The following is a 16721-nucleotide window of genomic DNA, read 5'->3' on the forward strand; positions in this document are numbered from 1 at the left end:
CTTGTTATAGAGGGGCTCTGCTGGTATCAGACTGACATTACTTCACCTTGTTTTAGAGGGGCTCTGCTGGTATCAGACTGACATTACTTCACCTTGTTATAGAGGGGCTCTGCTGGTATCAGACTGACATTACTTCACCTTGTTATAGAGGGGCTCTGCTGGTATCAAACTGGCACACAATTTTTTCAATTATTTACTTTCAAAAATATTTTACCTTTATTTAACTAGGCAAGTCAGTTAAGAACACATTCTTATTTACAATGACGTCCTGCCCCGGTCAAACCCGGACGACGCTGGGCGTACCCTCAGTCAGGCTGACGGTTTCTCCAGATGATATATACTGCTTACTTCCCCAATAGTTTCCCTGCAACTTGTCCAGGTTCTCTCTAAGCCTCAATCTAAAACCTCCACTTGTTTCTAAAATCACAAGCTCTTTGAAAAGCAATAAAATCCCATTACCATTCCTCGGGGCTCTGCAAGGGATTTGACCCCAAAAACGGAGTTCTGTGATTTTATCAATGTGATTGTCCCTCTCGAAAGGAAAAGTTTAGCAGGAGAATCAGAGAGATTTTACTAGGTGTCTGTGAGAGGTACTGAAGGCAGCCGGAATCATAAAGACAGGATTTAAGAGGATCGACTGTTACTTCTGAAAGAAGGTCCGTCATGCTGTCATATCAAAGGAGGACTGTGTTTCTCCAGAAGAGAAGACATCTCATGGCGTGTCCTCTGTGTCTCTCCACATCTCATGCCAAACTAACACTCCCTCTGTCCCCGGTGCAGCGTCTGTCTCTGCAATTCACTGTGTCTCTCCACAGGCTGGCGTGAGGCCAGCTGGCTGTCCAAGGAGTCTTCAACACTCCATAAGAGAGAGAGGGAGAGATGGAGGGAGAGAGAGAGAGAGATGGAGGAGGGAGAGAGATGGAGAGATGGAGGAGGGAGAGAGAGAGAGAGATGGAGGAGGGAGAGAGAGAGGAGGGAGAGAGAGGTGGAGGAGGGAGAGAGAGAGACATGGAGGTGGGAGAGAGATAGAGAGAGAGAGAGATGGAGGAGAGAGAGAGAGAGATGGGGGAGAGAGAGAGAGATGGAGGGAGAGAGAGAGAGAGATGGAGGGAGAGAGAGAGAGAGATGGAGGGAAAGAGATGGAGGTGGGAGAGAGAGGAGAAATGGAGGGAGAGAGAGAGACATGGAGGTGGGAGAGAGATAGAGAGAGAGATGGAGGAGGAGGAGAGAGAGAGATGGAGGAGGAGAGAGATAGAGGGAGATGGGGAGGGAGAGAGAGAGAGATAAAAGGAAAGAGGAAGGAGACTGCGGATGCTCTGCTGAGTTATTGTCTGTGATACAGAGAGAACACGGAAACAGCATCCTGCGAACCGAACTGCGCTCTGAGGATCTACAAAGGCTCTCTGAAGGCTCGACAACTCTCTCTGGGGTGTCGACAACTCTCTCTGGGGTGTCGACAACTCTCTCTGGGGTGTCGACAACTCTCTCTGGGGTGTCGACAACTCTCTCTGGGGTGTCGACAACTCTCTCTGGGGTGTCAGCTTCTTTATGTGACATTTGTTTTGCTGGAACTCTGGGTGTGCGCCCCAAATGACACCCTACTCCCAGTATAGGGGACCGGAGCCCAGAGGGTCAAAAGGAGTTAACTAAATAGGGGATAGGACACAGCCTGGAGCTTTCACGGCTTCTCTAAGAGTTGTACTGCTGTGTCTGTATCTCTGTGTAGCTGATAGCTGATCTATTAAAGGAGCCTGTAAAGGGAGAGCTGGGCTCTGCAGCTCTCTACACATCTTGTCTTGGTGAACTCCTCTTCACTTGGACATTGGCCAGGTTATAGTCTCTATAGAGGCAGGGAGGTCAGAGGTCAGACTGTTTTAAAGGCTTGTGTTTATACTTTCTTTTTGTCAGAGCAGTAGAAATGCAGCACAGATTCAAAATTAACTTCCTATTTATTTATTTTGGAACATTCAGATATGCTGCAGTTTAGGAATGTTTAAATGTTCACACAAACAATATTATGGACAATCTGAACACATCTATCATGTCCAATTCCTACTTTGTGCCTGATATGATGCCAGAAGTGGGATGGTGTGAACTCCCAGTGATGCCATTTGGCCTCAGTGCTTCTATGGTGTAGACATACCAGTGGTACACTGAAGATACCTGCTGGTCTGTAGGGCTGGTGGATGGTTCCTGGAGGACTGGAGGGCTGGTGGGTGGTTCCTGTAGGACTGGAGGGCTGGTGGCTGGTTCCTGTAGGACTGGAGGGCTGGTGGCTGGTTCCTGTAGGGTTGGAGGGCTAGTGGCTGGTTCCTGTAGGACTGGAGGGCTGGTGGCTGGTTCCTGTAGGACTGGAGGGCTGGTGGATGGTTCCTGTAGGACTGGAGGGCTGGTGGATGGTTCCTGGAGGACTGGAGGGCTCGTGGCTGGTTCCTGTAGGACCGGAGGGCTGGTGGCTGGTTCCTGGAGGGCTGGTGGCTTGTTCCTGTAGGACTGGAGGGCTCGTGGCTGGTTCCTGTAGGACTAGAGGGCTTGTGGCTGGTTCCTGCTGGTCTGGAGGGCTGGTGGCTGTTTGCTGTAGGGCTGGAGGGCTGGTGGCTGGCTCCTGCCAGACTAGAGGGCTGGTGGCTGGTTCCTGTAGGACTAGAGGGCTGGTGGCTGGTTCCTGTAGGACTGGAGGGCTGGTGGCTGGTTCCTGTAGGACTGGAAGGCTGGTTCCTGTAGGGTTGGAGGGCTGGTGGCTGGTTCCTGTAGGACTAGAGGGCTGGTGGCTGGCTCCTGTAGGACTAGAGGGCTGGTGGCTGGTTCCTGTAGGACTAGAGGGCTGGTGGCTGGTTCCTGTAGGACTAGAGGGCTGGTGGCTGGCTCCTGTAGGACTAGAGGGCTGGTGGCTGGTTCCTGGAGGACTGTAGGGGAATAGGGTGCCATTTGGGATGCAGACCTGCTAGTATTTGCTGAGATTTAATTGGCAGATAGACCAGTGGCTCAATGATGGCTAACAGTACCCTGAGGCAATTTCCTCTCTCTCTCAGTGTGTGTGTGTGTGTGTGTGTGTGTGTGTGTGTGTGTGTGTGTGTGTGTGTGTGTGTGTGTGTGTGTGTTGTTTTTGTTTTTTTCTCTCTCTCTGTTTGGTCCAACCACCACCACCGGAACCCATTGTTTCCTGTGGGCTCGAGGCTGAGGAAAGGGGTCTAATTCGGGATTCAGCAGAGTCAGCCAACCAACTCTCCACCGGGAGGACAGACATTTCTGCAATGCAGCCATAGAAATATAATTCATTCTGTTACCATAGAAATATAATTCATTCTGTAACCATAGAACTATAATTCATTCTGTAACCATAGAAATATAATTCATTCTGTAACCATAGAAATATAATTCATTCTGTAACCATAGAAATATAATTCATTCTGTAACCATAGACATATAATTCATTCTGTAACCATAGAAATATAATTCATTCTGTAACCATAGAAATATAATTCATTCTACAGCCCCTCCCCCTTCCCTTTACCTCCCTGCTCGCTCATTGGACAAGTAACCGTCTTACTCTAGTGTTCTGTAGGTGGCCCCTCCCCTTTACCTCCCTGCTCGCTCATTGGACAAGTAACCGTCTTACTCTAGTGTTCTGTAGGTGGCCCCTCCCCTTTACCTCCCTGCTCGCTCATTGGACAAGTAACCGTCTTACTCTAGTGTTCTGTAGGTGGCCCCGCCCCCTCACCTTTACCTCCCTGCTCACTCATTGGACAAGTAACCGTCTTACTCTAGTGTTCTGTAGGTGGCCCCTCCCCTTTACCTCCCTGCTCGCTCATTGGACAAGTAACCGTCTTACTCTAGTGTTCTGTAGGTGGCCCCGCCCCCTCACCTTTACCTCCCTGCTCGCTCATTGGACAAGTAACCGTCTTACTCTAGTGTTCTGTAGGTGGCCCCTCCCCTTTACCTCCCTGCTCGCTCATTGGACAAGTAACCGTCTTACTCTAGTGTTCTGTAGGTGGCCCCTCCCCTTTACCTCCCTGCTCGCTCATTGGACAAGTAACCGTCTTACTCTAGTGTTCTGTAGGTGGCCCCGCCCCCTCACCTTTACCTCCCTGCTCGCTCATTGGACAAGTAACCGTCTTACTCTAGTGTTCTGTAGGTGGCCCCGCCCCCTCACCTTTACCTCCCTGCTCGCTCATTGGACAAGTAACCGTCTTACTCTAGTGTTCTGTAGGTGGCCCCTCCCCTTTACCTCCCTGCTCGCTCATTGGACAAGTAACCGTCTTACTCTAGTGTTCTGTAGGTGGCCCCTCCCCCTCACCTTTACCTCCCTGCTCGCTCATTGGACAAGTAACCGTCTTACTCTAGTGTTCTGTAGGTGGCCCCTCCCCCTCCCCTTTACCTCCCTGCTCGCTCATTGGACAAGTAACCGTCTTACTCTAGTGCCTCCAGTTAAAATAGTGGACTCCCTGCAGAACGCCTCTATCCCCTCCACTGTTAACCCAGTCAACAGCGCTGACGTCTCCACATCACACCAAGCAGTCCCTGGATTCCACACATTAACATTCACAACACACCCGGGACACAGAGATGTGTCTCTTTCAGAGCAGGCAGAAAAGACATCTCTCCTGTCTCTCCTCTGACATATAGATAGACACAGGAAGCACCTGCAGAATTACAATAGGACTGAGTTGGCAATTTGACAGGTCAGGTAAAGAGCTGCAGTAACGACAGGCAGCACTGGGGTTTTTGTCAGCTGAGATGAGGAGGTAATGTGTGGTTGTTTATGGACTGAAGTGGACTGAAACTGTTGAGCAGACTACAATATAGAGTGAAGTACAGGAGAGGAGAAGGGAGGGGAGGGAAGGAGAAGGGAGGGGAGGAGAATGGAGGGGAGGGGAGGGAAGGAGAAGGGCGTAAAGGAGAAGGGAGTGGAGGAGATGGGAGGGGAGGGGAGGGAAGGGGAGGGAAGGAGAGGGGAGGGAAGGAGAGGGGAGGGGAGGAGAAGGGAGGGGAGGGGAGGAGAATGGAGGGGAGGGGAGGGAAGGAGAAGGGCGTAAAGGAGAAGGGAGTGGAGGAGATGGGAGGGAAGGAGAGGGGAGGGGAGGAGAATGGAGGGGAGGGGAGGGAAGGAGAAGGGCGTAAAGGAGAAGGGAGTGGAGGAGATGGGAGGGGAGGGAAGGAGAGGGGAGGGGAGGAGAATGGAGGGGAGGGGAGGGAAGGGAAGGAGAAGGGCGTAAAGGAGAAGGGAGTGGAGGAGATGGGAGGGGAGGGGAGGGAAGGAGAGGGGGGGAGGAGAAGGGAGGGAAGGAGAAGGGAGGGGAGGAGAATGGAGGGGAGGTGAGGGAAGGAGAGGGGAGGGGAGGGAAGGAGAAGGGAGGGGAGGGAAGGAGAAGGGAGGGGAGGAGAATGGAGGGGAGGGGAGGAGAAGGGAGTGGAGGAGATGGGAGGGGAGGGGAGGAGAAGGAGAGGAGGGGAGTAGAGGGGAGGGAAAGAGGAGAGGAGAGGGGAAAGAGAGCAGAAGGGAGGGAATATAATGGGGAGTGGAGTACATGGGAAGAGAGGAGAGGAAAGGAGAAGAGGGGAGGGAAAGAGAGGGGAAGAGATGGGAGGGAGGGGAGTATAAGGGAGGGAAGGAGAGGAGTAGGACTACAGGGAGTATTATGGGTTGGAGAAGAGGGGAGGGAAGTTGTTTACTCAAAACAGATAGCCTTCCTCCCTTCCTGTAAGGCACTCAGCCCAAACATATTTTGGGCTGATACGCTTTTCATCAACTTTAAAGGCTGCATTTACACAGGCAGCCCAATTCTGAGATTTTTTCCCACTAATTGCCCTTTTGACCAATCACATCAGATCTCTATTTCAGAGCTGATCTGGAAAAAAATATCAGAATTGGGTTGCCTGTGTAAATGCAACCAAAGAAATGAATGAGACGCCATTTTCACAAGTTTGTTTTGTTAATGATATAAGCCTGTGGTTTTGTAATGGTATAAGCCTGTGGTTTTGTTAATGGTATAAGCCTGTGGTTTTGTTAATGGTATAAGCCTGTGGTTTTGTTAATGGTATAAGCCTGTGGTTTTGTTAATGGTATAAGCCTGTGGTTTTGTTAATGGTATAAGCCTGTGGTTTTGTTAATGATTAACCCTGTGGTTTTGTTAATGGTATAAGCCTGTGGTTTTGTTAATGGTATAAGCCTGTGGTTTTGTTAATGGTATAAGCCTGTGGTTTTGTTAATGGTATAAGCCTGTGGTTTTGTTAATGGTATAAGCCTGTGGTTTTGTTAATGGTATAAGCCTGTGGTTTTGTTAATGGTATAAGCCTGTGGTTTTGTTAATGATTTAACCCTGTGGTTTTGTTAATGGTATAAGCCTGTGGTTTTGTTAATGGTATAAGCCTGTGGTTTTGTTAATGGTATAAGCCTGTGGTTTTGTTAATGGTATAAGCCTGTGGTTTTGTTAATGATTTAACCCTGTGGTTTTGTTAATGGTATAAGCCTGTGGTTTTGTTAATGGTATAAGCCTGTGGTTTTGTTAATAGTATAAGCCTGTGGTTTTGTTAATGGTAAAAGCCTGTGGTTTTGTAAATGGTATAAGCCTGTGGTTTTGTTAATGATATAAGCCTGTGGTTTTGTTAATGGTATAAGCCTGTGGTTTTGTTAATGGTATAAGCCTGTGGTTTTGTTAATGGTATAAGCCTGTGGTTTTGTTAATGGTATAAGCCTGTGGTTTTGTTAATGGTATAAGCCTGTGGTTTTGTTAATGATTTAACCCTGTGGTTTTGTTAATGGTATAAGCCTGTGGTTTTGTTAATGGTATAAGCCTGTGGTTTTGTTAATGGTATAAGCCTGTGGTTTTGTTAATGGTATAAGCCTGTGGTTTTGTTAATGGTATAAGCCTGTGGTTTTGTTAATGGTATAAGCCTGTGGTTTTGTTAATGATTTAACCCTGTGGTTTTGTTAATGGTATAAGCCTGTGGTTTTGTTAATGGTATAAGCCTGTGGTTTTGTTAATGGTATAAGCCTGTGGTTTTGTTAATGGTATAAGCCTGTGGTTTTGTTAATGATTTAACCCTGTGGTTTTGTTAATGGTATAAGCCTGTGGTTTTGTTAATGGTATAAGCCTGTGGTTTTGTTAATGGTATAAGCCTGTGGTTTTGTTAATGGTATAAGCCTGTGGTTTTGTTAATGGTATAAGCCTGTGGTTTTGTTAATGGTATAAGCCTGTGGTTTTGTTAATGGTATAAGCCTGTGGTTTTGTTAATGATTTAACCCTGTGGTTTTGTTAATGGTATAAGCCTGTGGTTTTGTTAATGGTATAAGCCTGTGGTTTTGTTAATGGTACAAGCCTGTGGTTTTGTTAATGGTATAAGCCTGTGGTTTTGTTAATGGTAAAAGCCTGTGGTTTTGTTAATGGTATAAGCCTGTGGTTTTGTTAATGGTATAAGCCTGTGGTTTTGTTAATGGTATAAGCCTGTGGTTTTGTTAATGGTATAAGCCTGTGGTTTTGTTAATGGTATAAGCCTGTGATTTTGTTAATGGTATAAGCCTGTGGTTTTGTTAATGGTATAAGCCTGTGGTTTTGTTAATGGTATAAGCCTGTGGTTTTGTTAATGGTATAAGCCTGTGGTTTTGTTAATGGTATAAGCCTGTGGTTTTGTTAATGATATATGCCTGTGGTTTTGTTAATGGTATAACCCCGTGGTTTTGTTGCTCTCTCTCTCTCTCATACCTCCATCCTTTCTTCCTCTGCTCCTAGCTCCATCCAGTAGGAAACCTGGGGATGCTCTCATCATCTCCGACATCAAGAAGGGCAGCGTGGCTCACAGGTAAATACATTAATCAACCTGCTCACTGGTAAATACACCAATCAACCTGCTCACAGGTAAATACATTAATCAGCCTGCTCACTGGTAAATACACCAATCAACCTGCTCACAGGTAAATACATCAATCAACCTGCTCACAGGTAAATACACCAATCAACCTGCTCACAGGTAAATACATCAATCAACCTGCTCACAGGTAAATACATCAATCAACCTGCTCACAGGTAAATACACCAATCAACCTGCTCACAGGTAAATACATCAATCAACCAATCAACCTGCTCACTGGTAAATACATCAATCAACCAATCAACCTGCTCACTGGTAAATACATCAATCAACCAATCAACCTGCTCACTGGTAAATACATCAATCAACCAATCAACCTGCTCACTGGTAAATACACCAATCAACCAATCAACCTGCTCACTGGTAAATACACCAATCAACCAATCAACCTGCTCACTGGTAAATACATCAATCAACCAATCAACCTGCTCACAGGTAAATACACCAATCAACCTGCTCACAGGTAAATACATCAATCAACCTGCTCACAGGTAAATACATCAATCAACCAATCAACCTGCTCACAGGTAAATACATCAATCAACCTGCTCACAGGTAAATACATCAATCAACCTGCTCACAGGTAAATACATCAATCAACCTGCTCACAGGTAAATACATCAATCAACCTGCTCACAGGTAAATACATCAATCAACCAATGAAACTGCTCACAGAAATTATCTGAAAAATACAACATTCAACACATCAACACTATTGTCTCAGTGTTGCTCTGTACACCACTCCTCTAAACTACACTGTGAATGTTGCTCTGCACACCACTCCACTAAACTACACTATGAATGTTGCTCTGCACACCACTCCACTAAACTACACTATGAATGTTGCTCTGCACACCACTCTACTAAACTACACTATGAATGTTGCTCTCCACACCACTCCACTAAACTACACTGTGAATGTTGCTCTGCACACCACTCCACTAAACTACACTATGAATGTTGCTCTGCACACCACTCCACTCAACTACACTATGAATGTTGCTCTGCACACCACTCCACTAAACTACACTATGAATGTTGCTCTGCACTAAACTACACTATGAATGTTGATCTCCACACCACTCCACTAAACTACACTGTGAATGTTACTCTGCAAACCACTCCACTAAACTACACTATGAATGTTACTCTGCAAACCACTCCACTAAACTACACTATGAATGTTGCTCTGCACACCACTCCACTAAACTACACTATGGCAGAGTCACATATAAATGTATGTATTTCTGCAGTATAGTATATTGTGTTTGATGCAGTGGATATTAATCAGTGGTTTATGACTGGGCTCTGTGGTCACTCAGCTCTGTGCTGGAAGGGGGATGGGACCCTGCATGAGCTCATCTGCATAATTCCAATTCTCTAGATCAATGCAGATAATGTATTGTTCAGTGGCCAGGCTCCGTGTTCCGTGTTCCGATGTTCAGTGACCAGGCTCCGTGTTCCGATGTTCAGTGGCCAGGCTCCCTGCTCCGTGTTCCGATGTTCAGTGGCCAGGCTCCGTGTTCCGATGTTCAGTGGCCAGGCTCCCTGCTCCGTGTTTCCGATGTTCAGTGGCCAGGCTCCGTGTTCCGATGTTCAGTGGCCAGACTCCCTGCTCCGTGTTCCGATGTTCGGTGGCCAGGCTCCGTGTTCCGATGTTCAGTGGCCAGGCTCCGTGTTCCGATGTTCAGTGGCCAGGCTCCGTTTTCCGATGTTCAGTGGCCATTCTCCATGTTCCGGTGTTCAGTGGCCAGGCTCTGTGTTCCGATGTTCAGTGGCCAGGCTCCGTGTTCCGATGTTCAGTGGCCAGGCTCCGTGTTCCGATGTTCAGTGGCCAGGCTCCGTGTTCCGATGTTCAGTGGCCAGGCTCCGTGTTCCGATGTTCAGTGGCCAGGCTCCGTGTTCCGATGTTCAGTGGCCATTCTCCATGTTCCGGTGTTCAGTGGCCAGGCTCTGTGTTCCGATGTTCAGTGGCCAGGCTCCGTGTTCCGATGTTCAGTGGCCAGGCTCCGTGTTCCGATGTTCAGTGGCCAGGCTCCGTGTTCCGATGTTCAGTGGCCAGGCTCCGTGTTCCGATGTTCAGTGGCCAGGCTCCATGTTCCGATGTTCAGTGGCCAGGCTCCGTGTTCCGATGTTCAGTGGCCAGGCTCCCTGCTCTGTGTTCCGATGTTCAGTGGCCAGGCTCCCTGCTCCATGTTCCGATGTTCAGTGGCCAGGCTCCGTGTTCCGATGTTCAGTGGCCAGGCTCCGTGTTCCGATGTTCAGTGGCCAGGCTCCGTGTTCCGATGTTCAGTGGCCAGGCTCCCTGCTCCGTGTTCCGATGTTCAGTGGCCAGGCTCCGTGTTCCGATGTTCAGTGGCCAGGCTCCCTGCTCCCTGCTCCGATGTTCAGTGGCCAGGCTCCCTGCTCCCTGCTCCGATGTTCAGTTGCCAGGCTCCCTGCTCCGATGTTCAGTGGCCAGGCTCCCTGCTCCGTGTTCCGATGTTCAGTGGCCAGGCTCCCTGCTCCGTGTTCCGATGGTCAGTGGCCAGGCTCCCTGCTCCGTGTTCCGATGTTCAGTGGCCATGCTCCCTGCTCCGTGATCCGATGTTCAGTGGCCAGGCTCCCTGCTCCGTGTTCCGATGTTCAGTGGCCAGGCTCCCTGCTCCGATGTTCAGTGGCCAGGCTCCGTGTTCCGATGTTCAGTGGCCAGGCTCCGTGTTCCGATGTTCAGTGGCCAGGCTCCGTGTTCCGATGTTCAGTGGCCAGGCTCCCTGCTCCGTGTTCCGATGTTCAGTTGCCAGGCTCCCTGCTCCGATGTTCATTTGCCAGGCTCCGTGTTCCGATGGTCAGTGGCCAGGCTCCGTGTTCCGATGTTCAGTGGCCAGACTCCCTGCTCCGTGTTCCGATGTTCGGTGGCCAGGCTCCGTGTTCCGATGTTCAGTGGCCAGGCTCCGTGTTCCGATGTTCAGTGGCCAGGCTCCGTTTTCCGATGTTCAGTGGCCATTCTCCATGTTCCGGTGTTCAGTGGCCAGGCTCTGTGTTCCGATGTTCAGTGGCCAGGCTCCGTGTTCCGATGTTCAGTGGCCAGGCTCCGTGTTCCGATGTTCAGTGGCCAGGCTCCGTGTTCCGATGTTCAGTGGCCAGGCTCCGTGTTCCGATGTTCAGTGGCCAGGCTCCCTGCTCTGTGTTCCGATGTTCAGTGGCCAGGCTCCCTGCTCCATGTTCCGATGTTCAGTGGCCAGGCTCCGTGTTCCGATGTTCAGTGGCCAGGCTCCGTGTTCCGATGTTCAGTGGCCAGGCTCCGTGTTCCGATGTTCAGTGGCCAGGCTCCGTGTTCCGATGTTCAGTGGCCAGGCTCCGTGTTCCGATGGTCAGTGGCCAGGCTCCGTGTTCCGATGTTCAGTGGCCAGGCTCCCTGCTCCGTGTTCCGATGTTCAGTGGCCAGGCTCCGTGTTCCGATGTTCAGTGGCCAGGCTCCGTGTTCCGATGTTCAGTGGCCAGGCTCCGTGTTCCGATGTTCAGTGGCCAGGCTCCCTGCTCCGATGTTCAGTGGCCAGGCTCCCTGCTCCCTGCTCCGATGTTCAGTTGCCAGGCTCCCTGCTCCGATGTTCAGTGGCCAGGCTCCCTGCTCCGTGTTCCGATGTTCAGTGGCCAGGCTCCCTGCTCCGTGTTCCGTTGGTCAGTGGCCATGCTCCCTGCTCCGTGTTCCGATGTTCAGTGGCCAGGCTCCCTGCTCCGTGTTCCGATGTTCAGTGGCCAGGCTCCCTGCTCCGATGTTCAGTGGCCAGGCTCCGTGTTCCGATGTTCAGTGGCCAGGCTCCGTGTTCCGATGTTCAGTGGCCAGGCTCCGTGTTCCGATGTTCAGTGGCCAGGCTCCCTGCTCCGTGTTCCGATGTTCAGTTGCCAGGCTCCCTGCTCCGATGTTCAGTTGCCAGGCTCCGTGTTCCGATGGTCAGTGGCCAGGCTCCGTGTTCAGTGGTACGACCCCCAGGGGGCCATTACCCCACATAATAAAAAACACCACGAGACGTCACACACACAATCGTTAGGACACACGTATAAACTGTGATTGAACCTCTCAACTGAAGTGGGCCAGCTTGACGAGTCGCTAGCTAACTAACGGATGTTGTCATCTCGTTGTGGGAGGCAGCGGACAAGGTTCTTCAATTAAATCCCCCAAAGGATGGAAACGGCTGTTCACGACTTTACACAGAGAGAGAGAGGGAATTCTCAGCTGGGGGGAGGGGTAGAGGGGTAGAGGGATAGAGGGGTAGAGGGGTAGAGGGGTAGAGGGATAGAGGGATAGAGGGGTAGAGGGATAGATGGGTAGAGGGATAGATGGGTAGAGGGATAGAGGGATAGAGGGGTAGAGGGATAGAGGGGTAGCAGTAGCTACAAGTTGTGTGGAGCACACAAATACACACACACACACACACACAAATACACACACACACAAATACACACACACACACACACACAAATACACACACACATATACACACACACACACACACACACAACCTACAGACAGAGATGTCGTTTTAAACCCCTCCTCCTTCTGCAGTAACTGGGCTGGGTGTTCTCCGTGTTTACATCCAGACCCGTTACCAAGGCGACGCTGCATTCTGTTTACCACCAGGACTCTAACTAATTAACCCACATTCTGTCTCTGCCCTCATTTTGCCAGGCCTTACGCAACCAACACATATGTTTACCTTGGCTGCGGCCCAATTGGCACCTATTCCCTATGGGCCCTGGTCAAAACTAGTACACTATATAGAGAATAGAGTTCCATTTGGGATACAGATCTGGTAATTATGATGAGAGGAAGATGAGAGGAATTGGGTTATGCACTAATCAGTGATTATGATTCTCTCCCCAAAGCACCCAGTCCTGTTATATCTAGGTATTAGTTACCCCTATCAAGGAGGCAGAGCTATCTAGGTATTAGTTACCCCTATCAAGGAGACAGAGGAGAGGCACCCAGTCCTGTTCTATCTAGGTATTAGTTATCCCTGTCAAGGAGGCAGAGCTATCTAGGTATTAGTTACCCCTATCAAGGAGACAGAGGAGAGGCACCCAGTCCTGTTCTATCTAGGTATTAGTTACCCCTGTCAAGGAGACAGAGGAGAGGCACCCAGTCCTGTTATATCTAGGTATTAGTTACCCCTGTCAAGGAGACAGAGGAGAGGCACCCAGTCCTGTTATATCTAGGTATTAGTTACCCCTGTCAAGGAGACAGAGGAGCGGCATCCAGTCCTGTTATATCTACGTATTAGTTACCCCTGTCAAGGAGGCAGAGGAGAGGCACCCAGTCCTGTTATATCTAGGTATTAGTTACCCCTGTCAAGGAGACAGAGGAGAGGCACCCAGTCCTGTTATATCTAGGTATTAGTTACCCCTGTCAAGGAGACAGAGGAGAGGCACCCAGTCCTGTTATATCTAGGTATTAGTTATCCCTGTCAAGGAGGCAGAGGAGAGGCACCCAGTCCTGTTCTATCTAGGTATTAGTTACCCCTGTCAAGGAGACAGAGGAGCGGCACCCAGTCCTGTTATATCTAGGTATTAGTTACCCCTGTCAAGGATTCAGAGGATAGGCACCCAGTCCTGTTCTATCTAGGTATTAGTTACCCCTGTCAAGGAGGCAGAGCTATCTAGGTGTTAGTTACCCCCTATCAAGGAGCCAGAGGAGAGGCACCCAGTCCTGTTCTATCTAGGTATTAGTTACCCCTGTCAAGGAGACAGAGGAGAGGCACCCAGTCCTGTTATATCTAGGTATTAGTTACCCCTGTCAAGGAGACAGAGCTATCTAGGTGTTAGTTACCCCTGTCAAGGAGGCAGAGGAGAGGCATCCTGTCCTGTTATATCTAGGTATTAGTTACCCCTGTCAAGGAGACAGAGGAGAGGCACCCAGTCCTGTTATATCTAGGTATTAGTTACCCCTGTCAAGGAGACAGAGCTATCTAGGTGTTAGTTACCCCTGTCAAGGAGACAGAGGAGAGGCATCCTGTCCTGCTATATCTAGGTATTAGTTACCCCTGTCAAGGAGAAAGAGGGAGAGGCACCCAGTCCTGTTATATCTAGGTATTAGTTACCCCTGTCAAGGAGACAGAGGAGAGGCACCCAGTCCTGTTATATCTAGGTATTAGTTACCCCTGTCAAGGAGACAGAGGAAAAGCACCCAGTCCTGTTCTATCTAGGTATTAGTTACCCCTGTCAAGGAGACAGAGGAGAGGCACCCAGTCCTGTTCTATCTAGGTATTAGTTACCCCTGTCAAGGAGACAGAGGAGAGGCACCCAGTCCTGTTATATCTAGGTATTAGTTACCCCTGTCAAGGAGACAGAGGGAAAGGCATCCTGTCCTGTTATATCTAGGTATTAGTTACCCCTGTCAAGGAGACAGAGGGAGAGGCATCCTGTCCTGTTATATCTAGGTATTAGTTACCCCTGTCAAGGAGACAGAGGAGAGGCACCCAGTCCTGTTCTATCTAGGTATTAGTTACCCCTGTCAAGGAGGCAGAGGAAAGGCACCCAGTCCTGTTCTATCTAGGTATTAGTTACCCCTGTCAAGGAGACAGAGGAAAGGCACCCAGTCCTGTTCTATCTAGGTATTAGTTACCCCTGTCAAGGAGACAGAGGAAAGGCACCCAGTCCTGTTCTATCTAGGTATTAGTTACCCCTGTCAAGGAGGCAGAGGAGAGGCACCCTGTCCTGTTATATCTAGGTATTAGTTACCCCTGTCAAGGAGACAGAGGGAAAGGCATCCTGTCCTGTTCTATCTAGGTATTAGTTACCCCTGTCAAGGAGACAGAGGAAAGGCACCCAGTCCTGTTCTATCTAGGTATTAGTTACCCCTGTCAAGGAGCCAGAGGAAAGGCACCCAGTCCTGTTCTATCTAGGTATTAGTTACCCCTGTCAAGGAGACAGAGGAGAGGCACCCTGTCCTGTTATATCTAGGTATTAGTTACCCCTGTCAAGGAGACAGAGGGAAAGGCATCCTGTCCTGTTCTATCTAGGTATTAGTTACCCCTGTCAAGGAGACAGAGGGAAAGGCATCCTGTCCTGTTATATCTAGGTATTAGTTACCCCTGTCAAGGATACATAAGAGAGGCACCCAGTCCTGTTCTATCTAGGTATTAGTTACCCCTGTCAAGGAGACAGAGGAGAGGCACCCAGTCCTGTTATATCTAGGTATTAGTTACCCCTGTCAAGGAGACAGAGGAGAGGCACCCAGTCCTGTTATAACTAGGTATTAGTTACCCCTGTCAAGGAGACAGAGGAGAGGCATCCTGTCCTGTTATAGCTAGGTATTAGTTACCCCTGTCAAGGAGACAGAGGAGAGGCACCCAGTCCTGTTATATCTAGGTATTAGTTACCCCTGTCAAGGAGACAGAGCTATCTAGGTATTAGTTACCCCTGTCAAGGAGTCAGAGGAAAGGCACCCAGTCCTGTTCTATCTAGGTATTAGTTACCCCTGTCAAGGAGACAGAGGGAGAGGCATCCTGTCCTGTTATATCTAGGTATTAGTTACCCCTGTCAAGGAGACAGAGGGAAAGGCATCCTGTCCTGTTCTATCTAGGTATTAGTTACCCCTGTCAAGGAGACAGAGGGAAAGGCATCCTGTCCTGTTATATCTAGGTATTAGTTACCCCTGTCAAGGATACATAAGAGAGGCACCCAGTCCTGTTCTATCTAGGTATTAGTTACCCCTGTCAAGGAGACAGAGGAGAGGCACCCAGTCCTGTTATATCTAGGTATTAGTTACCCCTGTCAAGGAGACAGAGGAGAGGCACCCAGTCCTGTTATAACTAGGTATTAGTTACCCCTGTCAAGGAGACAGAGGAGAGGCATCCTGTCCTGTTATAGCTAGGTATTAGTTACCCCTGTCAAGGAGACAGAGGAGAGGCACCCAGTCCTGTTATATCTAGGTATTAGTTACCCCTGTCAAGGAGACAGAGCTATCTAGGTATTAGTTACCCCTGTCAAGGAGACAGAGGAAAGGCACCCAGTCCTGTTCTATCTAGGTATTAGTTACCCCTGTCAAGGAGACAGAGGGAGAGGCATCCTGTCCTGTTATATCTAGGTATTAGTTACCCCTGTCAAGGATACATAAGAGAGGCACCCAGTCCTGTTCTATCTAGGTATTAGTTACCCCTGTCAAGGAGACAGAGGAGAGGCACCCAGTCCTGTTATATCTAGGTATTAGTTACCCCTGTCAAGGAGACAGAGGAGAGGCACCCAGTCCTGTTATATCTAGGTATTAGTTACCCCTGTCAAGGAGACAGAGGAGAGGCACCCAGTCCTGTTATATCTAGGTATTAGTTACCCCTGTCAAGGAGACAGAGGGAGAGGCATCCTGTCCTGTTATAGCTAGGTATTAGTTACCCCTGTCAAGGAGACAGAGGAGAGGCACCCAGTCCTGTTATATCTAGGTATTAGTTACCCCTGTCAAGGAGACAGAGCTATCTAGGTATTAGTTACCCCTGTCAAGGAGACAGAGCTATCTAGGTATTAGTTACCCCTGTCAAGGAGCCAGAGGAGAGGCACCCAGTCCTGTTCTATCTAGGTATTAGTTACCCTTGTCAAGGAGACAGAGGAGAGGCACCCAGTCCTGTTCTATCTAGGTATTAGTTACCCCTGTCAAGGAGACAGAGGAGAGGCACCCAGTCCTATTATAGCTAGGTATTAGTTACCCCTGTCAAGGAGACAGAGGAGAGGCACCCAGTCCTGTTCTATCTAGGTATTAGTTACCCCTGTCAAGGAGGCAGAGGAGAGGCACCCAGTCCTGTTATATCTAGGTATTAGTTACCCCTGTCAAGGAGACAGAGGGAAAGGCATCCTGTCCTGTTATATCTAGGTATTAGTTACCC

At 49.3% G+C, this 16721-nt stretch overlaps 1 protein-coding gene across 1 annotated transcript in view; it reads left to right on the forward strand.

Moving 5' to 3' along the window:
* Positions 1–16721, forward strand: part of LOC109881755 (glutamate receptor-interacting protein 1-like) — a 142619-nt gene that overhangs the window by 87075 nt on the left and 38823 nt on the right. Inside the window, 1 exon segment of the mRNA XM_031820760.1 lies at positions 7663–7800. Within this exon segment, the coding sequence (XP_031676620.1) occupies positions 7663–7800 (138 nt within the window).

This window comes from Oncorhynchus kisutch, unplaced genomic scaffold (genome assembly GCF_002021735.2).
Source record: "Oncorhynchus kisutch isolate 150728-3 unplaced genomic scaffold, Okis_V2 scaffold3646, whole genome shotgun sequence".
NCBI lineage: Eukaryota > Metazoa > Chordata > Actinopteri > Salmoniformes > Salmonidae > Oncorhynchus > Oncorhynchus kisutch.